At 32.3% G+C, this 12,206-nt stretch overlaps 4 protein-coding genes across 7 annotated transcripts; 2 read left to right on the top strand and 2 right to left on the bottom strand.

Annotated features, from left to right (window-relative positions):
- The first annotated feature begins 91 nt into the window (after window positions 1-91).
- On the top strand, window positions 92-2,152 carry LOC139113499 (geminin-like). Of its 2 annotated transcripts, none has more exons than XM_070674721.1 (5): window positions 92-394; window positions 799-920; window positions 1,074-1,195; window positions 1,348-1,526; window positions 1,599-2,152. In XM_070674721.1, the coding sequence occupies exons 1-5, from the start codon at window positions 353-355 to the stop codon at window positions 1,653-1,655; spliced, it is 522 nt and encodes a 173-aa protein (XP_070530822.1). In that variant the 5' UTR covers window positions 92-352; the 3' UTR covers window positions 1,656-2,152. The 2 variants fall into 2 exon arrangements, with proteins under 2 accessions (XP_070530822.1, XP_070530831.1); XM_070674730.1 differs by having other exon boundaries at window positions 93-394; window positions 802-920.
- LOC139113355 (multiple inositol polyphosphate phosphatase 1) lies at window positions 1,929-4,243 on the bottom strand. 2 transcript variants are annotated; one of them, XM_070674481.1, is made up of 8 exons: window positions 3,875-4,237; window positions 3,488-3,798; window positions 3,292-3,417; window positions 3,067-3,211; window positions 2,892-2,992; window positions 2,701-2,810; window positions 2,416-2,613; window positions 1,929-2,349 (listed from the first exon to the last, which is right to left on the bottom strand). In XM_070674481.1, the coding sequence occupies exons 1-8, from the start codon at window positions 4,038-4,040 to the stop codon at window positions 2,175-2,177; spliced, it is 1,332 nt and encodes a 443-aa protein (XP_070530582.1). In that variant the 5' UTR covers window positions 4,041-4,237; the 3' UTR covers window positions 1,929-2,174. The 2 variants fall into 2 exon arrangements, with proteins under 2 accessions (XP_070530582.1, XP_070530571.1); XM_070674470.1 differs by having other exon boundaries at window positions 1,929-2,613; window positions 3,875-4,243.
- Window positions 4,244-4,263: 20 nt separating this feature from the next.
- Window positions 4,264-6,419, top strand: Mip40 (Myb-interacting protein 40). Its single transcript, XM_070674620.1, has 8 exons — window positions 4,264-4,394; window positions 4,581-4,626; window positions 4,854-4,929; window positions 4,999-5,128; window positions 5,213-5,416; window positions 5,499-5,682; window positions 5,904-6,052; window positions 6,119-6,419. The coding sequence occupies exons 3-8, from the start codon at window positions 4,854-4,856 to the stop codon at window positions 6,138-6,140; spliced, it is 765 nt and encodes a 254-aa protein (XP_070530721.1). The 5' UTR covers window positions 4,264-4,394; window positions 4,581-4,626; the 3' UTR covers window positions 6,141-6,419.
- LOC139113318 (ankyrin repeat domain-containing protein 13D) lies at window positions 5,756-12,017 on the bottom strand. 2 transcript variants are annotated; one of them, XM_070674392.1, is made up of 13 exons: window positions 11,601-12,017; window positions 10,785-10,920; window positions 10,577-10,701; window positions 10,353-10,398; window positions 10,059-10,202; window positions 9,847-9,918; window positions 9,117-9,297; window positions 8,816-9,044; window positions 8,456-8,735; window positions 8,210-8,371; window positions 8,032-8,132; window positions 7,872-7,960; window positions 5,756-7,597 (listed from the first exon to the last, which is right to left on the bottom strand). In XM_070674392.1, exons 1-13 carry the CDS (start codon window positions 11,697-11,699, stop codon window positions 7,363-7,365), a joined length of 1,899 nt encoding a protein of 632 aa, XP_070530493.1. In that variant the 5' UTR covers window positions 11,700-12,017; the 3' UTR covers window positions 5,756-7,362. The 2 variants fall into 2 exon arrangements, with proteins under 2 accessions (XP_070530493.1, XP_070530502.1); XM_070674401.1 differs by lacking the exon at window positions 9,847-9,918 and having other exon boundaries at window positions 11,601-12,007.
- Window positions 12,018-12,206: the final 189 nt, after the last annotated feature.

Below are 12,206 nucleotides of genomic sequence, written 5' to 3'. Positions count from 1 at the left end.
GGACGTTCCTGGAACTAAAATATTTAATTTTACCGTCACGTGGGTGCGCGGGGGTCGAAGTACAGTACAGGATGAAGTGAGGCAGTGAACAAGAACGACTGAGAGGGCATTGCTTTCAGTTTTGCAGTTCCCGCCATGTAGCTGATCCAAACCGGTTCGCGACGGTTGCGTTAGTACGTAGTAGATGAAAGCACAGTCAATTGAGACGTGATTCAAACGACGTTTCTGATTCTTTGTCGCGCGGAGACCGTTTTTGCGAATGAAATAACGAAACTCGCCTTTTCACACGTTGGTCAGGCACCTTCTCTCTCCACGAAGGAGTTATTCCCTTTGTTCATCGTCGGCGAGTAAAATGAAACCGGTCACCGATGTCGAAGCAGTTACCACCTCCGAGGTTAGTTTGTTTTCCTGCCTTTTCGTACAAAGTTGTCGAGAAAGGCGATACTGCAAATTGACAAGTTTATTTCGCAGATATCTTTCGTTTTCTTTTTTCTCGATAGGGAGAATGTAGATGTTGCAATACTTTCGTAATATCTATATTCTCGAATGCACAGGAGGTTGAATACCTATAATGGAAAGGTCATGCCTTGTTAATTTTATTTACAACGCATGCCGAAAGAAAATTTCAATCGAAATATCACGTGCACAAATAAATTTCACGTATACATTAATTTCGTATACTCTGAATTTTACTTTTCTTGAAGTCTGTTAATTATAAAATCTTTGCTTGTCTAATAATATAGGAAATAATACTTGTGTATAAAAAATTATGAGCACGTTATAATTCTTTTATCAAAGCAGGATAAAGTTAGAAAATCTTTACATGAACTGCAGCCCTCAGCTACTGATAAAGAAACTTTAGTTGGAGCTGATAGAATGGTAAAGTCCATTCAAAAACCAAATGAAACAAAACAGAAAAAGTAAGTTAATGTGTTTTCTTTTACTTATAGATTGCTTAAAATATTGATAAGAATAAAAAGTGATATTCTGTCTTATAAAATTATTAGTTTACAATGAATTTACTAAGAAATTGTATGAGAAATATTAGAAATATTTGAATCTGTGTTTTTTAGTCCTCCTCCTACAAAAATGAAGAAGGATGTATCTAAAAAACACAAAAAAGTTATACCAGATACTATTGAAATTACACCAGAGGAAGAAAAAGTACCTGATATTTTAGACCTGATTACCAAAAGTATACTTACAATAATTTTTTATTTATTATATATATATATTTTTAGACACTAAAATATAAATATATATATATATATATATAAAATATATAAAAATATATATTTAAAAAAAAAATATATATATATATAATTTTTTTTTTTTTAATGTCTCTAGAGCCAGGTGAACTTAGTGTAAACTATTGGCAAGATATAGCTGAAAAAAGACGACGAGCACTTGAAATAACTTTAAAAGAAAATAAAAATCTTAATGAACACATAGAAAAATTAGAAGAAGAAAAGAAAATTTATGAAGAAATGCTGGATGATGCAAGAGCACTTATTGAAGTGTTACAGGTAACATATTACAAGTGATACCATATTAATTTTTTTTTTTTTTTAATAATTATGTTAAATATTTTATTGCAGGAAATGGTGAATGAAGGAAGTGGTATAAATGATTCATTAGAAGACCGTACCTTTTGATTTAAAAGTTAATTTTTGGTAGTATTAATGTTATAAGAAAGAAATGACAAATTATTAGTTTTGAATCTTTTAAGTATTTTCTTACGAGAACCTAAAGATTTCTAGTAATTTTATAAAAAACAAAATTTTAAACAAATTCATTCACTCTATATAAATTTGATATCAATTTATTTCTTGTTAGTTATATGGACAAATATATTATTGTGCATAAAGCAAAATTCATTTAATTTTAGTAATAGAAACGTGTGTTACTATATATAAATAAAATTAATGTAACGATAACTTGAATTCATTTATTGATAATTATGTACATAATAAGATTCTAAAAATAAATTGCATTTCTTTTACTGTACATTTTAAAAAACATAGATTCTGAATTCATCAAAAAATGAACCAGGTACATCTCTTAGAAAAATATCTTTTTCTTTAAACGTAATAATAATTCTAACATTTTTTTATCCCGATATGTAAGTAAATAAAAGAATGTATTTGTATGACGTTGGAAAAATATTTTTGACGTCAATTGTCGTCTTTTGTTACTTGGCACATAGCATCAAACTGACATTCTTCATCATTATCTGGATACATTGCTTTCATAGTGTACAATGGACACGGCATATTTTTTGGACAACCTGGTAAATATACCGGTCGTTCTTGAAGCATAAATAAAATACTGGGGCCGTAATATTCGCAACTGAAAAAAATTATATTATATAAATGATTAATATATAATTCTTTGTTTTTTAAAAGAGAAACATACTCATATAAAACAAATGCCATGTTAGATGCGAATGTGTCAATAATACTGCTCTTCCAAGCTCTTTTATCTTCCTTGCGTAATGTAAACGAATCATGCGTTAAAGGGTGTGCGTCTTTGGCTAGTCCAAGTAAAGCTGTCAATTTTAAAATTGTACCGGAATGTGTAAAATAAGCTGTTGTCACTGCTCCTTTATTAGATCTGAAAAATAATGTTCTTTCAGTAAGTCAAAAGATTGAGATAAGAATATAAGACTATATCGATGTATTATCGTAAAAATTTACAGACCCAAAAGAATCAAACATGTCTTTTAAGGCAGCACACGCTTGCTCGTAAGTTAAAGAATAGCCATACCCGTCAATCCAATAAAATTCTAAATCTTCTATATATTCAAAAATCTGTAAAATATAAATTTAGAATTAAATTCACAATTAATTTTTTTTTTCTAAGCATAAAAAACATTTTGCTTTAAATCTCACCCTAAAATCATTTAAGGAAAATAGTTTGCACCAAGGAGATATTAGACTTTGATTTAAAGCAGTTTCAAAAGCACACGTCGTGTACATTAAATGTGCAGTTTCTGAAATGCAATTAGTAGTAATTAAGTTATATTTATTTAATTATACATATACGATATATTTCGAAAATACTAACCATAATCGATATCTAGACCAATGCGCTTTCTAATATTTTCCATCATATTTTTAACAATCTTGCCGTTTAAAAATTTTGTCTTCTCTAATAGTGCATTTGAATTTTTGTCGACTTCTTGACGCCAGCGTGGACAAACTTTGTAAAACTAAAAACACGATTATATAATTGGCAAATTAAAAATATCGAGAACAAATCATTAGAATTAAAAAAAAAATTATATCTTACTCTTATTACTCGATCTCGATACACAGGTAAAGGGTACCAGACGCTTTTGCTATTATGCCAGCCAAATAAACCGACGGCAAAGTGTCTTGCGCTCTCTTCTGTGCGCTGAGTAGCCGTGAATCTAAACTACAATTCAGCTAGTGATTATAGAAGATAAAATACAAAATTGAATACATTTAGATTTTTTTTTTCGTACTTTATACGTCTGATTGTTGAAAGCTTCTGGCATTAAAGATGGAAACCTTGACTGATACCTTTCTCCAAGGTCAATCATTTCATTCTCGCCTTCTACTGCCAATTTCATCATATTTGCTTGACTGAACAATAATTTCCATTTCTTAAATAAAGCCGCGGTATCAGTAGACATATTTATCGCTCCATTCTCATAATTTCTTAATATCACGTGCTGCAACTCTGGCAAGTCGTCTATCATGCGAGGTACATACTTTTTGCCTGGGTATCGAGTTCCATGACGCAGAATCAACCAAATCTTTTTTTGTACACAATCTGTAAATCAAATCGCAATAAGTAAATCGTTATTAGAAGCATACATTTATCGAAAGCCAGTAGTTATGTCACATACATGGATACGTCAACGGCGATTCGTCGTAATTAGCCACGCATCTGTACGGTGTTTTCGATCCTAATCTGCATTCGTAGCCGTCGTTACGCTTAAAATAATCGGACGCGAAAGAGGTATCTGCTACCATATAAAATACAAAAAACTTAACGAATAGCTGCGAAAGCATTCTGTAATCTTAGAGTGTCACAACCATGTCACAGTCCGTGGAATAAGTTTTACGTAGCGATTATATTCTCAATTATTTGACGTAATATGTTTTAACGTAATTGCCATTTTATTTATCCGTGACAAAAGCATTTTGTCGACGTTTCACACGTGTTTTTCTCGATCACTACACGTGCTCGGTGACAAGCGGGCGCCACTACAGCCGTACCACCTGAACATGGATACGTCCAGTCGTCCACTTTCGGCCGTCTCTCTCGGTATTATGCGCGCGTTACCGCTGCGTGCGTTTCGTACAAGGTTAGGTTCGACCGTGGAACTATTTCGGTTTACTTATTTAATCGACCTAGAAGTATATGTAAGTACACGCATTATAGATTATTGAGCGATTATTATATTATGCAGTTATCGCTTTCTAAATATAATCTTGGGAAGAGAAAAAAGAGAGATAAAAGAAGTGAGAATCGAGATACACTCTCCCTCTGATAGGCGTCCTTCGTCGTTTAAGCGACAAAAGATTACAATATTTAATAATCTGTTTCAGGTATAAGATAAATATATTTCTCATGGTGGACGAAACGTAGACCGAAGTATGAACGTAATATATTAATCATTAAATAACAATCTCATGTAGCTCGAACGTCGTTAAAAGTAATGTTTATTTTGCTCACTGTACGAATTCTGTAAAAATTGATATAAATCTGCCACTGCTTAGTCGTTGTAGCAATAATCTTGATATAATTTTCACTATATATTGCTTATTGTTTGAATAAATGTGTATTTACGTTACTATAGATTAATATAAAATTCTTATTAGATGGGAAAGAAAAGGAATATTCAGCCGCCACCAATAATGCCAGGTCGGATTAAAGTAGAGATTAAAGACGAAATAGGTAAAAATGGAAGGAATAAGTTATTACTCGCTACGACAAGATATTAAATATAGTATTGTATTAATACAGGAGACAGTGACGTTCTTGTTGCAAGAGATCGTTTAAAAGGTGCTTTGCGAGAGTTGTTACAGCACAGCGACACTTCATCGGTAGATTCGGACGAGAGCCCTCCGGAATATAAACATTCCACGAGAAAAATGTAAACTCCAACATATTTTTTATTACAATTACACAGAACGGACTGTTCAAAACAAATTAATCTTTTGTTAATTCCGATGTTTAGGCCGAAATCTGTTAATCTCCAACAATCCCGAAAAGTCAGGCGTCGCCGACCATTACAAACTGACTCGGCATTTCATCATACATACGTGATGAAATTATTTGATCGTAGCGTTGATTTAGCTCAATTTCAAGAAGACACACCGCTGTATCCGATATGCCGTGCATGGATGGCCAATCAACCGAGAAATCCCCATTTAGTTCCCAAGTAAATTAGATTATATAAATATTTATTTCACTCGGGTACGTATATATTTCTATCGAATTAAAATATACTTATTTGGAAACAGAGTGCGTAGTCCGAGCCCGGAAATAATTAGCGAAGTTAGTATGGCAGATAATATAGTTGGTACTGACGGTGAGATAAGCGATGTCCATTATTTGCCGCCTCCTTTGCCTCGCGAAGAAGCGATACCAAAGAATCGCGTTCCATCTCCTGTCGTTGGAGATAAAGATGATTTGAACTTGGATTACGTAAGTTAATTTCGACGTAGGATATTTAAATTTGTATTAATTTATGTACAAGGTTAATTAAAAAAATTATAGCTACAACCAATTTTAGCAACTGTATTAAAGTTTTAAAAATAAGACAAATGTATGCTATAGTATAGTATACTATAGTAAAAACAGATTTTTTTTTTATGCTAACAGTTATATTATAACGAATACAAACTTTTTGTAACGTGTAATTACAGGAAGGACAAACTCTCAAAACACAAGAGCAATTAATGAAAGATCATATTAAACGATGGAATGCTATACGCAAAAAATGGCATCAGCAAGCGCATAAAAACGAACAACGTTATGCACAAAGTGCTTCTGTACTTGGCACCATATTTTCAAAGTTCGTGTAAAAGATATTAATTGATAAATTTTTTTTTTTATAATTATAATTATACTTATATTTTAGGGCACAATCGGAATTTGAATAGCAGAAGGGTAGCGGTCCAACGACTGCCGATTCGTCCGCCGCTGATAATTCTACTTATAATTTTTATTATGTTATCAGGGAATAAGTCCTTATTTGCTACGTTTTTATACATCGTCATTGGTGAGTGAATGGATATATGCAAAATTGATTATACTTATATATGTTTTGTATGCAGTTCTTTTTATTTATAATGCCCAGAAGAAAAATGTAATCATGTTTTAATAAAATTCTGGTAAGCTATATAAATCGTAATAAAAAGGAAATTATGATGCACTTGTAATTACTTTTCTTTCAGTTAAAAATCACGAAGTATAATAACTAAAAAAATTTCTTTTCCCTTAAGACCATAAATAAATCATACTTTATATTAATAGAGTAAAATATAAAAATAACATTTTCATAAATATTACGTTGTCGATTTCTTTTTCTTTATATTAATTTTTGCCTTAATTCTCAGTTGAATTTTAGTGAAAAACTTCGGAAGGAGGCCTGAATACTTATAAATACATTCTGTATTCCTAATAATTCATTATACGTCATCGCATTAAAATATATGGAATTGTGTTATTGATATGAATAAATATGAAAAGAGATCTTCGTAAAAACGTTTGATTTAAGATGACGTTTACGTTTTTATAACATCCTAACTGTAATTATTATACATTTATAAATTTACAGAAGCAGAGATTAAAACCAAAGGAAACAAAAAAATTAGATAAATAATTTTTGAAGGCTTGAGAATTACGTGCCATATTTATTCTAGATATTAACAGTCATAACTTACATTACTTACTTTCAATTAATAGGATTTATGCAAACACTATTTGATTGTTTGTCGATTGACTGACTGAATTTTTTTTTAAAGAGCTGTAATTTTCAAGGCTTCGTTCTTGCTTGCTAATGTGTTTATAATATTGAAGAAATTTGTCTCATATAAAATGTAGCTAAGAAATAAATAACATAATTTAAATTATTCATTTGCTTAACTACTACTATACTATTTTTATTTTTTGACTTGCATTAACTGTATACTTTAATAACAAGTGTTTATTGTAAGCAACATTATTCCATAATGCACTTTGCAATCTATGAAATGTAGGAAATAATTTTTTTTTTTTTTTTTTTGGTACAGTCTCGTTTTTCGAGACTGGAAGAGTTTTCACTTTTGGAAGTATATACTGTAGTAAATTTGTTTTTATCACTATTGCACGTTTTTTGGAAGTTTATTTGTCCGTCAAAGATAATTCCAGCACGTGACGAAACGTTTCTTCTTCCAACAATCGTTGTTGCTCCTCTTCTATTTGTTGTTGTTCGGATAGTTTTAACGCTAATCTCAATTGTTCTGCAGTGTCTTCAAGAGAATCGCTATCTTCGTTCTCATTTATTCTCGCTGAATTTGCAGTACCTTCCGCAGATCTAGTAGTCTCTTGATACATCACTAAACTAGCCTGAATTGCCCTACATTACAAAATAAAATATTATTAAAGCAATAGAAATATTTTAACAAGGTTTATTTCGCAAACATTTATTTGCAAAGGTTTTATGATTTAAATAAAAGTAATTTTTACGTGAATAATTCATCCAAAATTAATATTTGCAAAAGAATTACCCACCTGTCTAAACATGAATTGTAGCACAAAAACACATGCAAAATTAATAATAAACTTATCTAATGAAATTAACTAAAAACCAAACAACGATAGTCGGAATTTTTTTTCCATTATCTATATACCTTTGAAGTTGCCTTTCTTCTTCAGTGGTCATATTAGGTGTGGTTGGTCTAGATGGTTTTTGCGCTTTTAATGCTTCCCATATATCAACCTATATAAAATAATTTTTGTGTAAATAATTCGCCAATTATAAAACACGAATATTTAAGAAAAAGACAGTACCTCATCACGTTCACTGCCAGCTTCTAAAAGACTTTGTTGAATAGCAAACTGTAGCAAATCGTCTTCTTCTTCAATACTGAATTGCGTTCTAACTTCCGCACCTATAATTAATCGATATAAATTATAAGTTATATGTATATTAATTAAAAAATATATTTATAAAAGACAAAAATCTTACCTAATTTGACATATCCACTAGGTGTTTCGAAACAAATGTCATCAACTAAGCACGTTATACGATTACTTTCTTGCAAACGACTTACATGCGGTACTTCTTGATCTAAGCCAAATATATTTCCAAATGTTATTCTAGCGTTAAGAATATGGAACAACGGAATTTCTAAAACAAATTAATTATTAATATGTTTTGTACGTAACATACATGTGAATTTGATGCTTTATGTCACATTTAAATCGATCTTACCAATTTTAACAGGAAAACCAGCTGGAAGTTGCATCTGAATAAAATCTTTTAATTTTGCAAAGTGGGAACTCGTTATAGCCATGAGATCTACGATTGGCATAATTTGTTCTTGAAGGCTTAATGGATAATCCTCACTTAACCACAAAGTTGCTTTAAATTTCTGTATCTTTGTATTAACTTCTTTCGGTCTACCTATATCTCTTCCACTTAAATCGACAGTTGGATCAAAATACTCCTCAGCCGTTATGTTAGAAGAATTGCTCACACTGTTAAATTCTTCCTGAAATATATAATCTTAATAGTATATTTTAATTGCGTCATTATAGATTAATTTTTGTAAAAACAAAAAAACAAAATTACACTCGTAGTAACAGTGCTGCAACTTTCTTCTTGCTGCTGTTCTGCAATACCAAGAAATGACTGCAAAGGAGTCCTTGGTGATCGAGCCTTTGCTTTATCAGTTTCAGATAAGTGTTCTAATCGGGTTTTAGTTATTAATTCCACATTGCTTGCACTAAAAACTTTACATTCATGACCATTTACTACTTCGCTTTTGTCAGAACGCCATCCCCATAAACCAGCTTTATTGCTAAATTAACATAAACAATACAATTAAAATAAATTCGAGTATATTAAAAATATTATAGTAACTAATAATTACCGTTCAAAACTAATTTTATCTGTATCTATATATGTTGTAACTATAGGATTAGTGAGTCGCGCTATCACTCCTTCTTCAGATGGTTCCATTAATTGTATATTATCGTCTTCTATAAGTTTCATATGTTCGACATAAACTTTTTTCGTTTCATGATCCACTTCCATCATTGTTGCTCCATCAACTACAAAAAATATAATATAAATTTTAGAAGAACTATTTTAATAAAAAAAATATTACTGTTTATATTATATCATACACTGTATATTTTGTACGCTAAAAGGCAGATACGGCGACGGCAGCTAGCGAACGTGACTTTAGCGTCGTGTGCGTCGAGTTTCACATGTACCGCATGTAATATACCGCGCCGGCCGGTTTGCCGATGATTTTTTTCTTCCCGTTCTCTCATTTCTTGCCTTTGCCTCCTAGGGTTACGTATGCTAGCCGCTGTCGTCGCAGAAAACGCTATATCTACCCTTCGGCGTACATACATGTATCGTGTATGCATGATATAAAAATATCTTATTTTACATCCAAATGCATATTCATTTAGTGATATTTATATATTTTAAAATAAAAACAGAACAGGAAAAAATTAAAATACAAAAAATATATTTGTTAGAAAAAGAACAAACGAAAACGAAAAAAAAATATATGTATATAAAAATAGTCATGTTTTAATTAAATTTTTAGCAAAAAGCAGTGCACAGATTAAATGTTAGGATTGTATCACCTGTGTGATGACCATCCAAACTGAACACATAACTGCGTTCACATCTGATTGCAATAGGTGGATTTGATGCAGCTTGTATTAACATAAAGAATTCAGTAATAAAAAAATCACTAACATTCTCAAATGTTGCATTAAAAATAAAAAAATTAAGTTTTATAACAAACATGCATAAACATTAGCAACATTACAGTAAATTAAAAATATATACTTACTTTGAGCTTTAAAGACAAAACTTCGATTGCCTCTTTGCCAATTTGCATGATCAAAACCTAATAAAGTAGTGTCAATCCTCACATTACTACCTTGTTTATAAACCTTATATGTATCACTTGGGCACATCCGAGATACAAGAGGAACTGGTCAACAGAAATAATAGCAGTTAACCATATATGTTATTAAATGTGAATTAAAAAATAATGCAGAGTTAAAAAAAAATAATGGAATAAGATATATATTTAAAAAATTGTAATTTAACGCGAATAATTATTTAATTTTCTATTTCTTACCCCAACTTGTAAACTCCCATTTCATTTCTACGTAAAAATCAGGTGCCTGAAAAGAATTACTATTACTAAAACTGTCAGTTTAATAATTATATTAAAAAAAAAAAAGTTAATACAATTAGCTTTCACACAGTAGTTCACACAAAAACACACAAGCTAATATTAATTTATAGAAGAATTAGCAGACTAAGTTAATAATATATCATTAGTTATTATATAAAACTCACTTGCTTGAGTTTGTGAAGTAATTCTGGTATGCCAGCCACCCGATTGCAATACCTCTGGTAGTCTCTCCTAGCAAGCACCAATTGCAGCAATTCAGGATTTCCTGTGCCAACTGCTTCTTGGACCACTGGCATCAAAACAAATTATGCTCAGGTATTTCACTTACATAATAGAATTAATAGAATTGCAAATAACACTAAGATATGTTACCTGTCCATCCTTGAGTGTTCTCTGTATTAACATTTGCCTCATGTTGTAACAATACCACAGCAGAATCTATATGGCCCAAGGTTACTGCTAACATCAGTGGTGTCCTCCCCCGATTGTCATGCTTTTCTATATCATGCTGTAAAAATATTTTAATATTATAATTTACATTGGCTGGGAAAATTAAAAATTGTATTTAGGTTTTTTCTTCTATATTTGCACGCCACTGAACTTGTTACATAATTATAATGATATGTTATCTCAAGTACTCTTATTGTTGTAAAATATGTTGAACTTCTTGATTCTGCTCCAGCAGTATATTATTATATTAGAAGTTACAAGTACTAAGGCTTCTCTCTTTTTTTTATGAAAGGCTTCAGGCGTTTTTTTTTTTTTTTAATCTACTTTAGAAAAGTTTCACAATGCATTTGACTAAAATGCTGCATAATTAGTATAATAAAGTCGGACTGGAAATACAAAAGGACATGGTAAAAATAATATGAACGTGACACGAGCGTGTCGCTCGGGCTGTCAGCAGACGAGCGCCTGTATAACGTCATGTTATTCGTCCGTATTGAACAATTACGCAATTATCGCTTACTGTAGAATGTCAATTTCGTGGAGGAGACCCGTTATCGGCGATTAGCTTAGCTGCTGGAGCGTGTTACGTTTGGCGGGCGAAAAATCGCGGCTCGGCGAGACGCGAAATAAAACGAATCAAGCGTTAATTACGGTTCCACGCGGACACCGTCTCGGCATACGGTATCTAATTAGTGTCAAATAAGATGTGTGCTCGAGAAACGACGGGTCTGCGCAAACCTGATTTGTAGATAGTTCCTTGTCGAGGTCTACGTAGCTGTTATGCCAGACGAGCCAGTGCAGTGGATAATTTTTTCGTATAGCGTCCACATTCACCATCGCTACGAGATCCGGGTGACGTTGACATATAACGCGTTTATCGTAACGAGCGCCACGGGCCGAACGCGCGATACGAAATTTTGACAGCGCGATACATGACACCCAAACGAAACGGGGAATGGCCGTCGAGCGCGGCGCGATAGATGGGAAACCGCTTGTCGTGCGTGACGCGCACACGATCGGCTCTTTGCGTTTCAATCGCTCTCAAAATATTCGGCTAGCTCTTTTTAATTATTATACAGTTATTTAACGCGGGGCAAGCAGAGAACGCGCAGAACACTACTGCCATGTCCGCAATTTAGAGATTGAAACGTTAGCGGCAAGTAATCAGAACGAGAACATCACCGAGGCGGCCGACTTCCATCACTAGCTCGTTTCGCCGTCGGACGAACGGTGGTGGCTCGTAACGGATTTTGTCGGAATTAAAACAAAATGAATTTGTTCCAACTTCCGGTCAAGAGAGTAACCGAAAGTGAAACAAATTCCTTTCTTTTTAATTACGTTACT

Source organism: Cardiocondyla obscurior, linkage group LG01, assembly GCF_019399895.1.
Source record: "Cardiocondyla obscurior isolate alpha-2009 linkage group LG01, Cobs3.1, whole genome shotgun sequence".
Taxonomy (NCBI): domain Eukaryota; kingdom Metazoa; phylum Arthropoda; class Insecta; order Hymenoptera; family Formicidae; genus Cardiocondyla; species Cardiocondyla obscurior.
The sequence above is the reverse complement of the archived record's forward strand: the minus strand, read 5'-3'. Positions and strand labels throughout refer to the sequence as shown.